The 19,610-nt window shown below is 36.5% G+C and overlaps 2 protein-coding genes across 4 annotated transcripts; one reads left to right on the top strand and one right to left on the bottom strand.

Moving 5' to 3' along the window:
• Positions 1-4: 4 nt before the first annotated feature.
• On the top strand, positions 5-4,093 carry LOC113686443 (protection of telomeres protein 1-like). 3 transcript variants are annotated; one of them, XM_027204063.2, is made up of 4 exons: positions 5-202; positions 332-1,040; positions 1,397-1,892; positions 2,374-4,093. In XM_027204063.2, exons 1-4 carry the CDS (start codon positions 43-45, stop codon positions 3,268-3,270), a joined length of 2,262 nt encoding a protein of 753 aa, XP_027059864.2. In that variant the 5' UTR covers positions 5-42; the 3' UTR covers positions 3,271-4,093. The 3 variants fall into 3 exon arrangements, with proteins under 3 accessions (XP_027059864.2, XP_089047317.1, XP_089047318.1); XM_089191191.1 differs by having other exon boundaries at positions 43-202; positions 374-1,040; XM_089191192.1 differs by having other exon boundaries at positions 83-216.
• A 37-nt stretch (positions 4,094-4,130) lies between these two features.
• LOC113686454 (uncharacterized) lies at positions 4,131-19,553 on the bottom strand. Its single transcript, XM_027204073.2, has 14 exons — positions 19,486-19,553; positions 19,144-19,234; positions 18,069-18,134; positions 17,412-17,572; positions 16,047-16,188; positions 15,001-15,121; positions 14,227-14,636; positions 13,832-13,889; positions 12,957-13,070; positions 10,503-11,566; positions 9,992-10,042; positions 9,369-9,497; positions 7,795-8,158; positions 4,131-7,544 (listed from the first exon to the last, which is right to left on the bottom strand). The coding sequence occupies exons 1-14, from the start codon at positions 19,512-19,514 to the stop codon at positions 7,402-7,404; spliced, it is 2,943 nt and encodes a 980-aa protein (XP_027059874.2). The 5' UTR covers positions 19,515-19,553; the 3' UTR covers positions 4,131-7,401.
• Between the last annotated feature and the right edge of the window lie 57 nt (positions 19,554-19,610).

The raw sequence follows: 19,610 nt of genomic DNA on the forward strand, positions 1-19,610 counted from the left end.
TTTCGTCGAAGGGAATTCTTGTCAAGATCCTGATTGTCCAAAATGGCGGGTAGTTTGAACATTTCCCGCGAGCAAAAAGAAGATACAATTGTACAAATTCTAGAAGATGCTTGCTCAATAGAGAAAATTGAAAACACCTATCGATGCATTAGAATAAAGGATGTATCTCAAAATATGGATTTTTCCACATGCATGGTGAAAGGTAAAGATTTAGCTGTGAGTGCTAATTGTGACTCGCAATTTGATATCCGTACTATTTATATCCTCCTTATTGTAATCTTTATGCTATGTTTGCACTGAAGGAACATTTTTGGACACTTCTTTTTCACAGGTGTGTTGATCTCAGTATACCCAATTTTCCATACATCAACAGGCTGGGTGATGAAACTTTCTATCAAAGATGTTAATTCTGGCTCACCAGATGTCATCTCAGTCTTTCTGAGGGGGAAATTTGTAGAGAAGTGTAAGACGGTGAAGGAAAAAGACGTACTTATGATAAAAGGAGCCAAGGTTGAAAGTTCACCAAGGGAAGGTCATAGATTTGAAATCATTGGTGACGAAAAAAGCTGTAAATTTCTCAAAGTATGGGTTGTGCGAGATTCTAATAACATGTTAAACGCAGGTAGTAATGTTGTTCGGAGACCTCTGCCTCTTGCATCAGAATGTGCAGTGTTTGTCAGTGCAGAAAAGACAGGACGTGAACCACCAAGCAAAAGAAGCAGGCTTTTCCTACAACCTCAAATTGTGAAATACACGAAGCTGGCAGATATACGTGCTAACACCACTGTTAATGTATTTGGTGTGGTGAAGTTCTTTAAGAGCCCCTTCAAGACCAAGGGCTCTGATTTTGTCTGCTCATTAAGCTTAGTCGATCCCTCTCTGGCTTCCCTTGAAGAAAGTTTTAAGTTGGTGCTCTTTTCAAAGTCAAAGGAAAGGTTGCCATTGATTAGATCTGTAGGAGATATTGTGCGTTTTCATGGTGTTGCTGTTGGCAATTTCAAAGGAGAGATGCAAGGAAAGTTCTTACCTGAATCAACCTGGTAAGTTTATTTTAGGAACACTTGGTCTTAGCAGTATTCAGGATGTGTCTTATATGTGAACTTCGTAACAGGCCTCACTCACCATAGAGTCTCAGTGGCTCAGTGGTAGAGCATTGGAGCATGAAATCCAATGGTCTGATGTTTGATTTTTCTTGGGGACTCAGAATTTTTCCTGTGTACCACATTTGTGACAAGACAAAAAACATCTTTTTTTACCTGGTCTTATTAACCAACTGCTCTAAGAAGAGTTCAAATAGCCTACAGATCAAGGCTGCTACATATGTCACACAAAGTCCCGGAATTTTGAGAATAGTTGTGAATCTAGTTAACCCTTTATTTTTGGTCATCATTTTCAGGCTTGTATTTGACATAAATTGCACAGATAACCACCAAGCACGGGCATCATCATCGAAATCGTACAATTTGACAGAACAAGAAAAAGATGCAATTGAGGAATTACGATTGTGGGCATTGCAGAAGGAATCTCTAAACAAGAAGTTTGTCATTACTAACCTGAAAGACTTGAGCACAAGTCAGACATTTGTAAACCTTCTCTGCCAAGTTGTGTCAAAAAGTTACACTGAAGCTAGCAACGGTATTGCTTTGACTCTATGGGATGGATCACCCCCTGCCTGTCAATCAACTTCAGTGGAACCACTCAGTGAACAGGGAGAATTAAAATCAGAGGAGCTCATTCACAAGTCAGCTGGCAAATGTGTAGAGGTGTTTCTATATGACAATCATGTAGAGGGGGAGGTCAGAAAAGTCAGTCCTGGTGATTTTGTCTGCATCAGAAATGTTCATATCAAAGAGCTGGAAGCCAGTGCTGATATGACAACAGATAAGCCTGAGGTAACATACCTGATTATTTCCTAACTGTGTTTTGCTATTACTTCAAAGCCATCAGATGTTAGAATAAATCCTTTAGTTTCCTGTCACAACTCTGCGATCAAATTGGCTTAAACTCGCTATTGATTCCTTGATAGATAAGGAGGTAAATTAGTAGCCTAATAGTGTTTGTGTTGGTAAATAGAATAAGAAAAATGCTAAATTTTGAGCCTGGTAAAGATAGAGTGAATTTTTTTTTCTCTTGTCACAAGCATGGGACAAAGACTGCAAAGATCAGCAATGTCAATCATTTCATGTTTGTAGATAGAATGAGATGTTAGATTTTGAGCTGGGTAAAGAAATAGCAAAAGATTTGAGTGTTACTTTATAAAAATGTAATGTTTGTTAAAAAAAACTAAACTAAAAACATAAGCTTGTCTTGTTGAGTTTTGAATGACTAGCCAATTTATACCAAAGCAATTGGTTTGATTTGTTCTTTCATCAGATGGTGCTGTCTCACCCTTGTGTTAGTCTCATAGTACACGGAGGTACAATATGTGGGCGTGGTGTGGAGATTGTGCCAATGAGTGATCCCATGGTTTCAGTAAGCTCTACATTGAAGTTGGTTGCTGAAGCTGAAGCAGAAGCTTCAGTGACCCACCAGAATACAGAACAACAATCAGAAGCCATAGAGAATGGATTTGTTGATGTTCATGATGGACGCAAAACAACTGACCACAGTGGAATTCAACAAGAAATGGAGAACTTTAACAAACAGAAGGAAAGTAACTCTTTGATCACAAATGAAATAAACCAGGCACTTCAGACATCGTGTACAATAACAGAGCACCCTAGCATTGCTTTCAGTTCTTTGAAAGAGATCAAGACATACAAGACTGTTCCATACAAATTTCGCTGTAGAGTCAAGGCAATGATATATTTACCATCAGATGTGAAGTCTTTCATACGGAGATCTTGTCAGTCTTGTAAATACTTACCTCAAGAAAGTTCCAGTTCTGTTTGTTCTGCTGCCAACAGTGATATCATCCCATGCTCTTTGTGTGGTCAGGAGATGACTCTTTCTTATTTGTTTTCATTTGTTCTTGAGGATGATTCTGGCCTTCTCCATGCATTGGTCTTTGATAAGGATGTAAAAACTTTCTTTGCTGGTCTTCCACCGCCAGAAGAATTTTTAGTCCAAGCATCTCTTCAAAACACCATCCAGGAACATATGCTGTTTATGACAAATAATCCAAATAACTCTATTGAATGTGTGTACCAAGATCCAAAGGGTGATAAAAGACCATGGTTAGAACTCTGCATATTTTCATATCTCCCTGATAAAGATTGCAGAAAGGTTCAGTATCGAGTGTTTGATTCTACATTTGTTCATGACAGTTGAAAAAGTACAAGAAAGATGTCTGTTATCAGGCTATGGGACAGTTTTCATATTAATGTTTTCATCACATTGCTGCAAAAATGCACAGTTCAACTTCTCATTGTTTTATCAGAACAATGGTCTATCCACAACAGTTTGTTTTGTTGTTGTTGATTTTTTTCCTCTTGCCCTGTAGTTTTTTCTGATTATCTGAGGGTAGATAGTTGGAGAACAGAGTTGTGGGGTGAACTTCTCAATTGGTAATATCATTGTAAAAGATTACAGTGCTGTTTAAGATTGCAGTTGATGTAAACTTCAAGCTTCAAGTTTCAGGTTTACCAAAAGGACCTCCAATTTTAAGTTAGGATTGGATGTTAGCTGTTCCCCAAACCCTATGTTTTTCCTTGTAAAGGCTATCTGCTTCAAGAAACAGTCCATTCTATATCTTTAAGCACATATACTGTAGAAATCATTGAGGATATGGGTATCATTCTAAGGTTGAATTTCTGGAAAGAAGTTCAAAACAGTTCCATAACTCTGACAATAACTTCATTGTTAACCCTTTACACCCCAACATCAGTATACAATTTCTCCATACTGTTCTCTATACATTTCCTATAGTACTGACAAGGAGAATTTGTTTAACAATCAAGAGCTTCTTTAGTTGATCATTCCCTTTATTCTCATTACCTTAATGTGCGATTCAGGGATGATATTGTAAGGAGAAATTACATGCCAATCACTTGTAAGGGTCAAAGGGTTAATAATCATTGATAAAATTCTGGTTCTTGAAGTGTATGTTCTTTAACTCTTGTGGAATAAACAGAAAAGAAAATTTTGGGTTGGACATGAGTTGTAGAGAATTGTTTCAATCAGGTATGAACTTTTCTTGTTTTTGTCTTTATTCAATTTTATTGCCAAGTAGCAACATAACTGAAATAAAGTTAGTTAAGAAGCACGAATAGAACATAAGTTGGCGCAAATGATAAAAACATACCTACTACAGGCACCTACATACCTTGAGCAAATATTCAAGCCATTGGCTTCTATTGTTAAGAAATTTACAAGTAAAAGAAAAATCACTGTTTAGTGGCTTACAAATGGCAAGTACAGAAAAAAAAAAGTATTTACCTAGTAACTTCAAAATCACAAATAGATTTTCCTTCATTAGTTTAATAAAATGCGCACAACAGTAAAAATATCACAGATTTTAAGATTTGATCAGAACAATATCTACTAATTGCAGTTCACATTTTACAGTACATTGTAAATTCTTGATAACCTTTGTTACTCCATTACTAACAGTGTCTAAGATGGTGACCAATTTCATTGAGTTTTTCAATCACATTATTTTATAATATGCAACAAATAGAGAAATGTCCTACCATTTCTCCATCAATAAATATAAATACTAGAAAATGAATTGTGTAACACCAAGACCCAGCAGCCTTGAGACAACACAGAAGCAAATTTAGTTACAATATGTTATTTAGAAAAATTAAAACTCAAAAATTATGTTAATTGATAAATTTGGGACTACAGTAAACCACAAGGTGATAAGTGAAATAACTGGACATAATTTTAAGACTAGGAAAAGCTAATTCTTCTTATTAGTACTATAATAGAAAAAAGCCTCTTTCCACAACCAAATTTCAAGAGGGGATTTTAGCCTGCAGTACAAAAACATTCTTAGCACACAAACTCTTGCAATTTCTTTGCAAAATTTCAGGTACCCTGTGACACTCTCTTGGTCACTGGAAATGAGCAAAATGTCCTGCATAGGAAAAGAGGGATGGATGAGGGAACAAAATTATAATACAGCTAGTAAATTTGTGTTATAAAATTCAATTGCACAAACTTTCTTCATATTTCCACAATGGACTATTATGACTACAAATAATATGCTACACAGAGAGAACTTCTGTTCACCAAACATTTAACACACCATGTGGAAATTGTTACAAAACTATTGGTTCCTGTATCAGTTGTGCATTGATAAAAATATGAAGCACTTGCTAGGTTTGGAGAGCATGCAAGAAGGCTAAGTTGCACTTAGTTGCACCTCCAGTAACTCTTGCCTCTCTTAAATGCTCTCCAAACTTTATGCAAGCTTTTTATCCCAGTTAGATGAAGTCATTTGCCTGAAAAAAACTAATTTTTAGCTCAACCCATCTATTGCTCATCTCCACTGACCAAGGCCCTTAAACAGGTGCAATATTTGCAATGCCATTTTCTCCACCAAGATGGCAGCTCCATTAACTGCAAGCTTACAACACCAACTTGCTCTCTCAAAAAGATTCATTACTACAGACTATCTACACCTCTCAACCAAACGTTTCCAGTAACAACATCAGTCAACATTTTGGTGATTAGATTATTAAGGTTCAGGCATACACCTAATAAACCTAAAATTTACCACATTCAACACATCACATTCGATAGAACTAGAAACTCCCTGCCATAATAATAAAAAAGTAACATTGCTATGCTCAGGATATAAGGCTGGTTTGTACAATACTGAAAGTTTATTGCTCAAGCAATATGCACAAGCACAGTTAGCTGATGATTTGGTAAACCACAAAAGTCAAATTGTTAACTTTGTTAGGGAGAATAGTCAAGAATTAAGAACATTACCAACACAAAAGTACATCTGAGCAAGTTTCCACCAATGCTGATCTTGCTTCATCCCAAGTCATCTTCCGAATAAAATTTCCAATCATAGTAATATACATTTCAAAATAATTTTTCCCTCCCATTTTTTTCCCTGAAAATTGATAGGCCATAATGAAAAACAGAGACTTCACTTGTGTGAAATTGCAAAGTTCACTAGTTTGATTATCAATTTTGCAGTAACTCAAGTATAGAATTTTTGAAATAAAAAATAATGTACTTTTGTTAAACCCCATAAATAGGTATTTCTTTCTTGTCGGCAAGCTAGGAAATCAATCCATTACTTGGCCATCCAAAACATTCTCTTGTCATCTCATAAAAAATGTTAGTTATTCTCTTAATTTAGCCCCATGTCACAGCAAAAAGCCTTCATTTGATATATCTCTTCCCAAGCCTGGAATACTAGGTTACTTACATGTAAACTTCATGAGAAGCAAAGATCTTGCCTTTTTTACTCGTTTTTTTTTTTTAAACCCTTTAACTCCCAGAAGCTGTTAACATGTAAATTCTCCCTTTAATATCCATACAGTATCCAGCAAACAGGTAATGAGAATATTCAAAGTTGTAAGGTAGAAGTTGTCTTGATCTGGCACTTAATTCTTCTAAATAATTTAAAAAGAAATGTGCAGCTGCTGGAGGGGAGAATTAACAATCAGATCTTGGGAGTTCAAGGGTTAAAGAAGAAGTTTCACAACTGAACGGCAGTTCTGTAAGGAATTGATTAATAAAGGTGAAAAGCCAAATGGAGCAGATTGAACAACAGAAAAAAACTTTAAACTCCTTTATAAACCCCTTTTTTGGGGGAAATTTTACCAGTTAGCCTAAGTAAAGGACCAATTTTTGGGTGGCATTTCAACACAAGGATTAAGGCCATAGTCAAAGAAAAGGGCTACGGCTCAAAATCACATTTCAAAATTCACTAGATGGTTTGCCTACTTCTATCAATTCTTCTAATAATCAATTCACTGCAATATAAAGTTAATATTTTTAAGCACTTTTAGCACAGAGGTAGTTTTATGTAATTAACAAAATCTCACTACTGCCAAAAGCACAGGTTAAAATAAAATCTACATCTTGCTTCACCCCTTTTGCTAATAAGATTTTCTAATTTTAATGGCTGAGAAGAGAATCATGCTCTAAAGTGCCTCATAATTACCCCCTTCCTACCAGATAAATTTTCACATAGCTGTTTAAAACAAAGACTATTCCTTAAAATACACATGGTTTGCACATCAACTACATTAACCACATCTTCCATGTCGAAAAAAAAGTTGTTATATTTTACTACATATTAATTAAATTTTCATATTAGAGATTATTTTTACATGCCCAGTTGTTTGAACAGTGGAAAATGTTATTCAAGGAATACATTCCCAGTCAGTAAAGATAAGCTATTCACTAAGTGGAAATGTATCCACTGGATGACATTATCTACTTCAAACAGACAGTGCTGAAAGTAATTTCTTTTAACATTTCAATCTATGACTACCCTTTATCCTTGAACTTCTGTTGTCTGGGTGGTACATAGTAATTTTGTGTAGCTCTGTTTGGTCGTCTTGATTTGGAATAACCACCTGAGTTTGGACTTGATCTTCCTCTGCCTGCCTCTGGGGTGTTGCTGTACACATCTGGAGAAAATGATGAGAAAGTCAACATCAACCTCAGGAACACATGATGAATATCAAGAACTCTTTGCCACACTGGTTCTTTCCTGAACCAGCCACACACAGTAAAGGTGTGATATCTCACCACTGTTATCTCAACTATTTGACCTCCAAAGGTGACTAGCATCAAATTTTTCCTGACATCATTGTCTGTGAATCACACATTTAGATCAAGAAAGTAAAAGAAAGAAGCAAATGAAAACCATGTACTAACCTTGACCTTGGGCATCCTTCACACCCCTGACAAAATGTACCCCAGTTGCTGTGGGTACACCATAAGCTGCTGGAGCAGGGCTCCCTGTAGTTGACTGCGGCACAGCCCCATAATGCATGACTGGCTGGAAAGCTGCTTGTCTGACCTCTTGGTACTGAACCTGAGCTGGCTGCCACTGTACCTGAGCAGGGACTTGGGTAGAATGAACAATGGTAGGTCGAGTACCAGCATGGAAAGGAGGCTGTCCAGACACAGGGATCATTACCTGGGGTCTGGTCACTATGCCAACTGGTGCCCCCTGTGTGTAATATGGCACTGTGGCAACAGCACCTGCAGGTGGAGGCTGTGTATTACTATTCTCTCCCTGAAAAAGAGAAAAAAAAGGAATCAAAATTACTGACACTGGATTTGTAATGGAAACAATTAATATTACCCAGATATTTTGTAAATTTTGCACGTTTCTTCAACATATCTTTTTGGTTCATAGTTAGTATGGCCATCATGACATCAAGCAAATTTCAGCTAAGAAATAAAAAGTGTTAAATTAAATTTTCAGGTTTCTCATGGGAAACAGATTATCATGAAACTTTTTTTTTTTATTCACAACATTATGGGAATTCTTTCAATAATAATACTTAACATGAAAGATTGAGGAATTAATTTTGAGAATACCCAAGAAGACTTAACCCTTTAACTCCCAGAAGTGATTAACATAAAACTTCTCCCTACAATATCCATACATTCTTCAGCAAACAGGTAATGAGAATATTCAAACTTATCAGGTAGAAGCTGCTATCTTGATCTAGCACCAAGTTCTCATAACTAATGATTTTAGATGTATGAAATTCATATATTTGCACAGTGGTGAAGAAAGGAAATTAAGAGATCCTCACAGCTAAGAACACTACTGAACTAGTAGTTGAAAATAGGACCTGAAAAAAATTTTTTGGCCTGTATGGGATTTGAACCCAATTTTTTACAGGTCCTATTTTCAACTACTAGTTCAGTAGTGTTCTTAGCTGTGAGGATCTCTTAAATTCGTTTCTTCACCACAGTGCAAATAAATGAATTTCATATATCTAAAATCATTATTCATCACTTGAATGGTTTATTTGGACCTAACACATTAACCAGCTCCCAGTTGACTTGTTAGCTCAGTTGGTAAAGCACTGCACCGGTATCACAGAGGTCATGAGTTCAACTCCCATATAGACCCGAATTTTTTTCAGGTCCTATTTTCAACTACTAGTTCAGTAGTGTCCTTAGCTGCGAGGATCTCTTAAATTCATTTCTCATAACTAATTAACAAGGAAATGTCTAGCAGCAAGAAGGGAGAATTAACAATCAGATCTTGGGAGTTAAAGGTTAATGGTAAGTTACAAAGCAAGTACTAACTTTAATTAATAGATTGTAATAACCGTTTTTACCTCAAGAGGTGATTAGAATACAACTTTATCTGACATTATCAATACATAATCTTACATAAAGGTGACCAGGATAGAACAGGATAAATCTATTAGCAGGAAGGAATAGTTCTCTTTGCAGGTCAATCAATCAGATAATTTTTTACATACCCAGGCAATTATTGGAAAAGGCCTTAAAGATGAGAGAGGCACGTAATCACAAATATTGTTGAAATCCAAGAAGGAGACCATACAATTGAGGCCATCACCTGTCAGTTCCTCCATCTTGGCACTGTAATACTAGAGAATATAGAGTGATTTGTTAGTATATAATTATTCATGGCCACAGGACATTCAGGATTGATTTTGTTGTATGGGAATCCTGTGCTAGCACCTTACACACATCTGTTTTTAAGTTTTGAAAAGGTAAAAAAAATGTTTAATTGGTTATGTAATAGATAAACAAAATCACTTCTTAATATCAATCAAATTAAAAAGAATTAACATATCATTCAGTTTCCAACATAAGAACATGCCAGTTTTTTTTTTTCAATTTACAATTTATAATTGCTGATTATCACTTTATCTTGCCAAAAGGTGAGAAGTTCAAAATATTTACCCTCTTAGCCACACCCTAGGGTCATGGTTGCCCATTTAAGATGAGGTAGTGAGGCAAATGCTCTAGGATGAGTGTTACAGAATACATACAGAGTTAATTCATCCCATAAAAATGCATCAAAGGGCAGAGCCACCTGGGCATAATAATATGATAAGCTTTGAGTTTCTGACACTACCTGTCCATCTCTCCAAAGAGCCAAGCAATGGTCACCCTTTTTCCAGCCCACCTGAAAGAAAAAAAGAAAAAAAGAGAAGTTCAGTAACTCAAAAGAACTGTTCCCAACATCAAGAAGAACAGAACAATATTTTTTTTAATCCTCTATAAGTAGTATTGTTATTTTCTATCACAGAGTAGGCCTGACAGCTGCACTACAAGCCAGAACAGTTTTGTTGGCCATTACAACAAGAAAAGATTTTGGTGACTTAATGGTAACTTGTAGTTAATGTTTCCAATTAATTTAGCAATAATGTATGAAGCTTCATTCTTATTATTACAAAATGCTTAGTGAGATATCTTTTCTGTGCAATACAATCAATGCTTTATTGTTTTCTTTTGTAAAAAAATTGCAGATCATAAACTTGGTGATAATAATTACTAAAATTTTGTCTTTAATGGCCAAGTTTGAATCCAAGGTATGAAGAGTTTATGCAAGAAAATATCAAGGCACTCCACAAATTGACCATTACCTGTTGCACTGGCATTTGTGTAGCTACTGGCTGCTGTGGCATGGCTGGCTGAGGTGCCATTGGCTGATGAGTCATCTGAGCTGGTCGCACCTGGTACACAGGGTATGCCTGGACTGGGGGTTGGGCCTGCTGTGTATACTGGTATTCCTGTGGTGCACCAATCTCAGCCTGTTCCCTTCCACCCTGCTCCACAAACTGTTGAGGTTGATTGACAACAAACTGAGCCTGCACCCGCTGCGACTCCAATGCCATAGTAACAAACTCAATGTGCTGCTGTTGTTGTTGTTGTACATTTGGAGGGGTAAAATTTGCCGGTCTAAACTGGTCTGATCCTTGGCGATAGTTTTTTTGCCATTTGCCTTGTCCAGTATATGGTTGACCAGTGTATGAACCACCCTGCTGGTCACGAAACTGAACTGTTTGTTGATGGTAACTTGGAGGGTCCTCTACAAATTCAGGGTTAATAGTTGATGCACTAAACCTCACAATTGCATCATCTTCCTGTGCAACAGAAGGTGGGCTCCCTGCAGCTGTATACTCAGCTTCAACACCATCACTATTCACCTCTGTCTCATGTTTGTGACCATGTTGTTGATAATGTTGATGATGATGATGCTGCTGTTGTTGTTGCTGTTGCCGTTGCTGTTGTTGTTGCTGTTGTTTCTTTTGCAGTCGTGGTGGTAAACTTTGGTTGTATGGCCTAGAATCATGATCATGCCTTCTAGAACCTTTTCCTTTAACCTGCCCAGGATTCTGCTGTTGCTTGTAGTGAGGTTCGCGTTGCTGCCTGGACTGTTGTCTTCCATCTCTGCTCTGGGGTGAAGATTCTTGCTTTGATTTCTCAATCTCTCTAGGGGTTGTATATTCATGTTGTACATCAGTTTGCTCTTTGCTTGTAGGAGGAACATTCTCCCCTTTCTCAGCTTTTGTATCTTGGTTCTGTTGCTTAGGCTTTTCTGTATCATTTTCTTGTTTGGGTGGTGGTCTTGGCGGAGGTCTTTCATGGTGAACTTCATTTGTTTTCTGGCTTTCATTATATTTTTGTGGCCTTTGATTCTTGGAATCTGTAAGCAAGAGTTTGAAATAAAATATCAGGAGAGACAAAACCCTCAGAGTGCTTGAGATGACTCACTTTCTATTCATCTACTTTTTCTGAAAGCACAGCAACCTTACTAGACACTTTCACCAGCCATTAGGTCACTGGATAAAACCACAAAAGTTTTAACCCTTTACACCCTAATATCAGAATGCATATACTCCATATTGTTCAACATACATTTCTTAAGGTGCTAACAAGGAGAATTTGTTTGACAATCAAGAGCTTCTTTGGTTGGTGATCATTTCCTTTATTCTTGTGACCTTAATGAGTGATTCAGTGGAGGTATTGTAAGGAGAAATTACATGTTAATCCCTTTAAGGGGTGAAAGGGTTAACACAGCAATGAATCCAATTTTATTTTAGGCTTGTGAAGCATAACAGGGGGGTATCATTAATCAAAATTAATTTAAATTTTATTATTACTTTAAATCAACACCATAAGTGACAGAGGCCCCCCCCCCCTCCACAATTTGGTGTCAAAAATATTGCTAGCACAATATAAAAAAATAGCAAATATATTCAATGTTGTGATCTTTTCAAAAATTATTTTATCAGCATTATGCCTAGAGAAATAATGTTTTTTGACATTTTTTGAACAGCTCCAGCCTATCTCCAAGAAGTTTATCAACTGCAACTTACAACTCTCCATTAAAGTAGACAACATGTCTGTATTTAATTTTTTCTGTGGGAACAAAATGGAATACTAAGCCAAAAGATTTGAGACTGCCCGAAGAAATAAAACTAAGTTTAAGAGTCCAGGTATTTTGGTTGTTTGAATGCGTTTGCAATAGGTCTAAATATGATTTGAATATAATTACACTGTGAATGTGCAACAGAAAGGTCTTGCTAAGAACTGACATAGACCATGGCAGGCTTGGGCACCAGCTTCAAAGTGTACATGATGCAGTTGAAACTGCCCTTACAGAGATATATCAGGTTACAAATATCACTGTATTGCAACACTGTAGAGATTGCAAACAGGTTTTCTTGCATCAATGAACAATACAAAGGGCATTTTGGAATTTAACCCCTAATGAACTCAGCCAGATATACATACATTCCAGGTTTATGTTGTTAAATAGTTTGTGGTTATTCATCCTGGTAAATACCACTTCAAAAGAGAAATAAAAGGGTTTGCCTCACAATGTGTTCACTTTGGATAAGGATGTGCAATCCACATCAGAAGTCACCACATTATGAAACAAATGATTATATAAATTGTTAAGTATTCCAGCTGTTTCATGGTTTTGTGAGTTTCACAAGAAATCTGGTCCTTTTTTAACAATTTTAACAGACATCAGTTGGGTTAACATAAAGTAGCAATAATTAGCAAATAGTACATGTAAAAATCCAAACCTTTAACAGTTGGAAATTTTGTTGAGAGAAAGTCCCACAATGCTGGCTCAGAGGGTTGCCTTGCTCTGTAGTCTTCTACATCATCAGTCCCTTCACTTTCCTGCCTTCCCCTGCCTTTTAAGAAATGGTAACAAAATCATTTATCATCATGGGAAAACAGCAACTTCCCTACATGAGGTTACCAATTAACCCTTTACACCCTAACATCAGAATACATATTCTCCATACTGTTCTCTATGTGTTTCCTAAACTGCTGACCGGGAGAATTAATTTATCAATCAAGGTTTTCCTTGGTTGGTGACCATTTCCTTTATTCTTGTGACCTGAATGTTTGATTCAATGGTGATATTTTAAGGAGAAATTGGATGCCAGTCACTCTTACGAGTTAAAGGGTCAAAAGAATTCAACTTCATTTTGCTTTCATAATACCAGCTTCAACAACCCCTTATTTGCCACTTCATCCACAACTTAGCCAAAAGGGAAAAGGAGATGAGAACCTTTTTTCAGTTTGTGACAATAAAAAGACCCATAAAACCTTAAAGAAATGATTAATGAGTCATCTTCCTTTCCTCCCTTTTATATCTGTTTGTATCTCTCTGGGTATTTGTTTACCTTGTTGCATCCGACTAGGCAAGACCTATCTATTGGTTATTATTAACCCAATAACAGGATTTCATCAGTAATTCTCCTTACTGTCTACCATACAATTCTTATGAAGTTAGTTTGGAGAATTTGGATTTGGATCAACCAATAATCCTCTAATTGATATTTTTCTTTATTCTCATTACTTGTCTGCTTGATATTGTACTGATAGTGTAAAGAGAAATTCTGTCTTGGTCACTAGTGCGACTTAAAGGGTCAAAAGAACCTCTTACCTGCTGGCTCTCGTTTTCCTCCATGGCCTCGTGGTCTTGTACCTCCTCTGTTAGTATCCTGCTTGGGGAAAAAAAATTTAATAGCTAAAACTAATAATTTATATCAATTAAAATAAAACCAGAGCAATTCAATCAGCCATCTATCAGATTCAAAATTACTTTCTTTGAAACAAAAATTGACAATGAACCAAATAAAATCTCACATGCTTCCAAATTGGTTTCCATTATAAATCTCTGTACATTATAACATTCTCACCCAAAAGGGGGGTATTCTAACCCTCTTATACTTTAGAACGAAGCCATATCACTAAGTCAAATGTTGGGTGCACAAGTAGAATAATTCTAGACAAACATTTAAGAGCATTTAAACAGTTCCCAACGATCATTTAACTTGCCTGTGGTCTCAGAGGCTGCCCTCTTGCAACTGGTCTGTCCATCCTCTCATTGCGATCTGCTCTATTGTTTTGTCTGTCATCATTTCCTTGATTTCCTTCCCTGGCTCTTTCATTATTGTGTGGTTCTGAATTAAAAGATCTTGTCTCTTTGTCTTTGGGATTACTTAAACTTGTTTTACCTTCAGATGTGAGTTTTTCATTTGCTTTTTCAGTATTTGGCCTTTTGTTCTCTGTTCGTTCATCGCGGGAGTTGTGTGAAAATTTTTTCACTGTACCTTCCCTTTGTTCTTGATTGACAGGCTTGTTATGTTGTCCATGTTCTGCTGTTCTGGATCTTGGGGGTGGACCAGAACCATCCTTGCTCTGTACACTTCTTGATTTCTCTGTGCTATTTTGTACCACACCATTCACTGCAACAAAAAAAGAGAATCTTGATAATTCAAACCTTTTGTCAATTACCTTGGAGTTTCGTGTTCAGGGGTGTCAACAACCATTAGTGCCACATGTCAATAAAAATATAGCATAATTTGAATTAAACCAAATGAAAACCTCTGTTTGCAGAGAGGAAGTTGTTCATGCTGTTGTTGTTGTTCATGTTGTTAGCAAGTCCCTGTTCAACCCAGCTGAACTGGGCCAGCCTGCATTAATATTGCTAATTAATAAACAAATAAATTGAAGCACTCAACAAAAATGTTTCAGGCTAAATCATCTATAATCTTTATGCTCCCCTATAGTCCTGGAGAGCATCAGTGTGAGTTGTAACTAAAAACCAACCTTTGGTGTTCTCTGCTGATCTTCCTCTGTTCTCAATTCCTGGTTGGGTTCCTTGACTGAAAGGAACAAATGGAGGAGGCCCATCTCCACTCACAGTCATGCGAGAATGCTTAGCTAAGGTCTAAAAGGGGAGAAAAAGACAAAGGTTCGTTAAAACTGATTCAGTGACCTGTTTTACAGGAGCTACAATGCACAAGAAATATGTCCAATTTTATGAGAAGATTTAACCCTCCTTAACAAACAACTTTTTTTTGTAATATTGGCCTTGTACCTGATTCTCTAGATGCCCCCATCCCACAAGTAACATACACTACTTCCCTTGCTTCCAGCCAGTAAAAACAATCTTGGATAGGCACAGTGTGGCAGGAGGATTATTATAGCAATTTATAGATATTTTTGGAAATGTTTCTTTTTTCCACATCTGCACACAAGCACCTAGTTATTTCAAATATTTATAAAATTCTCAACAATGTCACACTCTCTGTTCTCCTGATTGCTTACACCTTTAACTGCATGATATCACACTTCCAGAGGTTTCCAACTTGAGATCAAAGAATCTTTACATTTTATATGGAAGCAACCCTCAACAAATCATCAAATGATTAAATCGTCCAATTTTGTAAATTTTTACATTGTATTTATCAGTATGTTATTATTTTTTCCATCCAAAGTTTAGTTTTTTCCCAAAAAATAAACCTACAGTATATACAGCTTATGTGAAATCATGTTAAACCTTCAACTCTCATGAATGACCAAGACAGAACTTCTCCTTACAATATGAATACAATAACAGGCAGACAAGTGACGAGAAAAAAGAAAAATATCAATTAGGGGATTATTAGTTGATCCAATACCAAATACTCCAAACTAACATCACAAGAACTGTATAGTAGACAGTAAGGAGAATTACAAATGAGATCTTGGGAGTTAAAGGGTTGACTCATAGTAGACTTGCAACCAATGGCATACAACCTCAAATTAAAAACAAGCTTAAAACAACTCCAAAAAAGGACACCTCTGAACAATAACATATGGAAAGTTCTAACCTTATTAAGCTCCCACTTTTCCTTCAGTTTCTCCACCTCTCCCCCTAAGACCCTTGTGTTATTAGCATCCAGCATCAGAAAGCTCTCCTGAACAGTAATGGAACCTGTTAAGTAAACCTTGGTTCCAGGAGGAATTGATAAGCTGTTTGAACAAAAGACAAATATATGATCACATCACACAATCTCATTTGCAAATCAAGTGAAAATCAATGTATAATAATAATATTGTTATTATAATAATTATTATTATATTCAATTTGATAATAATGGTTAATTGATAAAGTTTCAACATGGTGGCTCTTTACCAACTAATGATTACAATCTAGCAAATAATGAAATTACATGTTCCATACCTACAGCAGCATACAAAAAGTAAAAAAAATATATTATCCCCTTGCTTTGTGTAGGCAAGATTTTGCATTGGAAAAGAAAATTTCTTAAACAGCCATGGTAAAAGAGCTGTAGGAAATTATTTTCCTCACATGATTTGACAAGACTAAACTGTTTGCAGCCATGCACTCAAAAGGATGATCTTAAATCATAGCTGCTTAATTAACCCTTAACCTCCCAAGATCTAACTGTTAATTCTCTCCTCTAGCTGCTACACATTTCCTTCTAAATCAGTTAGGGAAATTTGGTGTAAGATCAAGATAATGACTTCTACCTGATAATATTGCCTATTCTTATCACTCTTTTGTGAATAATTTATGGATATTATAGGGAGAAACTACATGTTAATCACCTGCCACTCTGTCACAATGGGACTGGGATAATAGATTCTAGATCATTTTTGTGACGCAAGTCAAACTTTCAAACATAAATAAACTTTCTGACAAAGCTGCTACCAGTGAGAAAAATTTCATTGTTTACAGTATGAAATATGAGAATAGTTCCAAGGCTGGTAGTGGTCAAGAACCTTAACACTAAACCTTCCATAATCTGTTTGAATCCTCAATTCTCCCTTCATGAAGCCGTGCATTTCCTTCTACATGAGCTGGGAGAATTTAATAGTAAATCAAGGTAACATCCCGTAGCTGATAAACTTATCTATTCCCATCACATTTTTACTGCATCATGTAAGAGTAAATTACATGTTAACCCTTTAACTCCCAGGAGTGATTAACAAGTAACTTCTCCCTATTATATCTAAACATTATCCAGCAAACAGGTGATAAGAATATTCAAACTTATCAGGTTTACGGTGTTATCTTGATTTAACACCAAATTCTCATAACTTATTTTCAAGGAAACATATAGCAGCTAGAGGAGAGAATTAACAATCAGATCTTGGGAGTTTGAGGGTTAATAAAATTACATGTGCAAGCTTAAATTATCATTTAATAAGCAACAATTCTCTTTGTGTACCTGAGGTTAGGAATGGATGCCATTTCTAATCCATTACAAGTCAAATGGCCATCTGTCAGCTGAACCTTCAATAATCTTGGTGAATGGTTTGAGTCTTCATTAGCTTTTGGAGCAGAAACATTTCGTAGTTTTTGCACTTGCAGGACCATAGGCCCATTGACCTGTTGAAAATTCAAACAAAATTTTACTCAATCCTATTGATGTAGATAAGTAGGAGCTAAAACTTCACACCAACTGCTCAGAAATCCTGTGAATTTGGTGTAGCTTTAACCCTTTCACTTCCAAGATTTTATCTGATCTGATCTGCTAGTTCTCCCCTCTGTCTGCTACACATTCCCTTGTATATTAGTAGAGGGTTAATTCTCATCAATGTCTGCCTGGATATTTATCAAAGTTGAGGGGAGAATTTATATGCTGATCACTTATACAAGTCAAAGTCATAAACCCATGCCTGCTGTATTTCTCCTCACTTGATAGGGAGAATTTAATCTAAGACACAAAAAGAACCCAAATGTAATTGACCCTGCCCAGCCTTTGGTCTCCCAAAATGTGACCAAGCCAAACAGAGGGTTGACCTAAAGCTCCCAAGATTTCAGGATCCTTGCCAGTAGCAATTAAATTTATTTTTTAATTAAATTTACAGTAAAATAAACTTACTGATTCCACCTTTCCACGGTTGATGTCATCAGGAAGATGTTTCAAGCCATATTGTTTCAAGTCCAGCTAAAATGGAAAAATAAAACTGGTTGATTAATGAAAAGAATGACAGATTCATTGTTTTATTCACAGAATCTTTTCACTCTTGAATCTTAAGATCAATTCTCTGCACAGAGCACAAAATATATCTTACAACTTAGATAATAGTGATCACATTGATAAGACTAAAAAAAATGAAAGGCAAAATAGTGAAGTCAGAGATTTTTGCAGGCATGGAGTAAGGAGGGAAAAATGTTTCATTCCTGGAGGCAAGTTAATCTACTGGACTACCTACAGCTTTCAGCAAAAGCTTAAATAATTTCATGGTTACTCTCACAAATATGGACACTCTACAGGCAAACAAGATACCTTTACAGCTGTGCTTTACACAAGGCAATAACATCCAATGTACAGGTGGAGATGTACAAGGAGATTGGATGTGTTCATATGTACATAACAAATAATCCTTGATATTCCAAGCAAATATGGAAACAATTCAGTGGAATACATGATGTACTAGATATGAGGATAATACATACATCAGTGGCTTAAGTTTTTACAAATTATTCACGACCACAGATGGTTTAGAATCATTACACACACGTCCATTTCAAGTGAGAAATTCTAACATTCATTCACTGCACTTTTTTCCACGGGGATCGATTGGCGATTTCGAGAAAAATGCAAAATCAAGGATACTGGGCACGATTTTCACGGTTTTACGTGGTGAAAAAACAACCTAGGCAAAAGATGAGATACGCTTCATCAAAAAATCAATTGAAACAAACCAAAATATTTAGCTGGATGTCCCGTCACAAGCCGATTCATGAGTGCATTAAACTTTAAAATGTTCATATTTAATGAGCAGTGGCTAAAATCTTCTGTGACAAGTAAACTCCGTCTAGCACCATTAAAAGACTACATTAATACAGCAAGGAGGTGATCAGTTTAGAGAGCAATCGTGTAACAAAGCAAAGACAAGATCTTTTCCAACATCTTTGTTTCCTTCGACGTGTTTTGGGCTTCCAATACTCACATTAAGGGCTGCCTTTGAGAGCTCCTGGTAAGATGGCTTCTCTTTGTTGCAAACCCTTTCACACTCTGCAATCCCTTCGGAGGAAAGAAACCTGGAAGGCGAAATAATCGTTTCATCGAAAGAAACAACAACAGCTTTCAAGGCGATCTGCGCAGCAGATCTAGTTATGTGTTGAGCGTGAAGCGCTCACGAGAAAACCGCAACTTCTCTATTTTCTCGCCTAAATGAGCATAAAAAAACCAAGCGCGCAAGGCAAAAAGCTAAGTGCAAGGCTGCATGTTTGTGAACGAAAACAGATGTAGCAGGAGAATGGATATTCAACAATTTAAAATGAGTACCCACCATCCATTTTCTTTCAACTTTGCCTCCATGCCACGACGAAATTCTTCCACAAGAAGGCAGTCAGAAACCGCTGTAAGGATAGATTTGACCGCTTATTCAGATTTTACCCCGCGGAAGAAGTCTGG

The sequence above is a fragment of the Pocillopora damicornis genome, chromosome 13, assembly GCF_964200805.1.
Source record: "Pocillopora damicornis chromosome 13, jaPocDami1.2, whole genome shotgun sequence".
NCBI classification, from domain to species: domain Eukaryota; kingdom Metazoa; phylum Cnidaria; class Anthozoa; order Scleractinia; family Pocilloporidae; genus Pocillopora; species Pocillopora damicornis.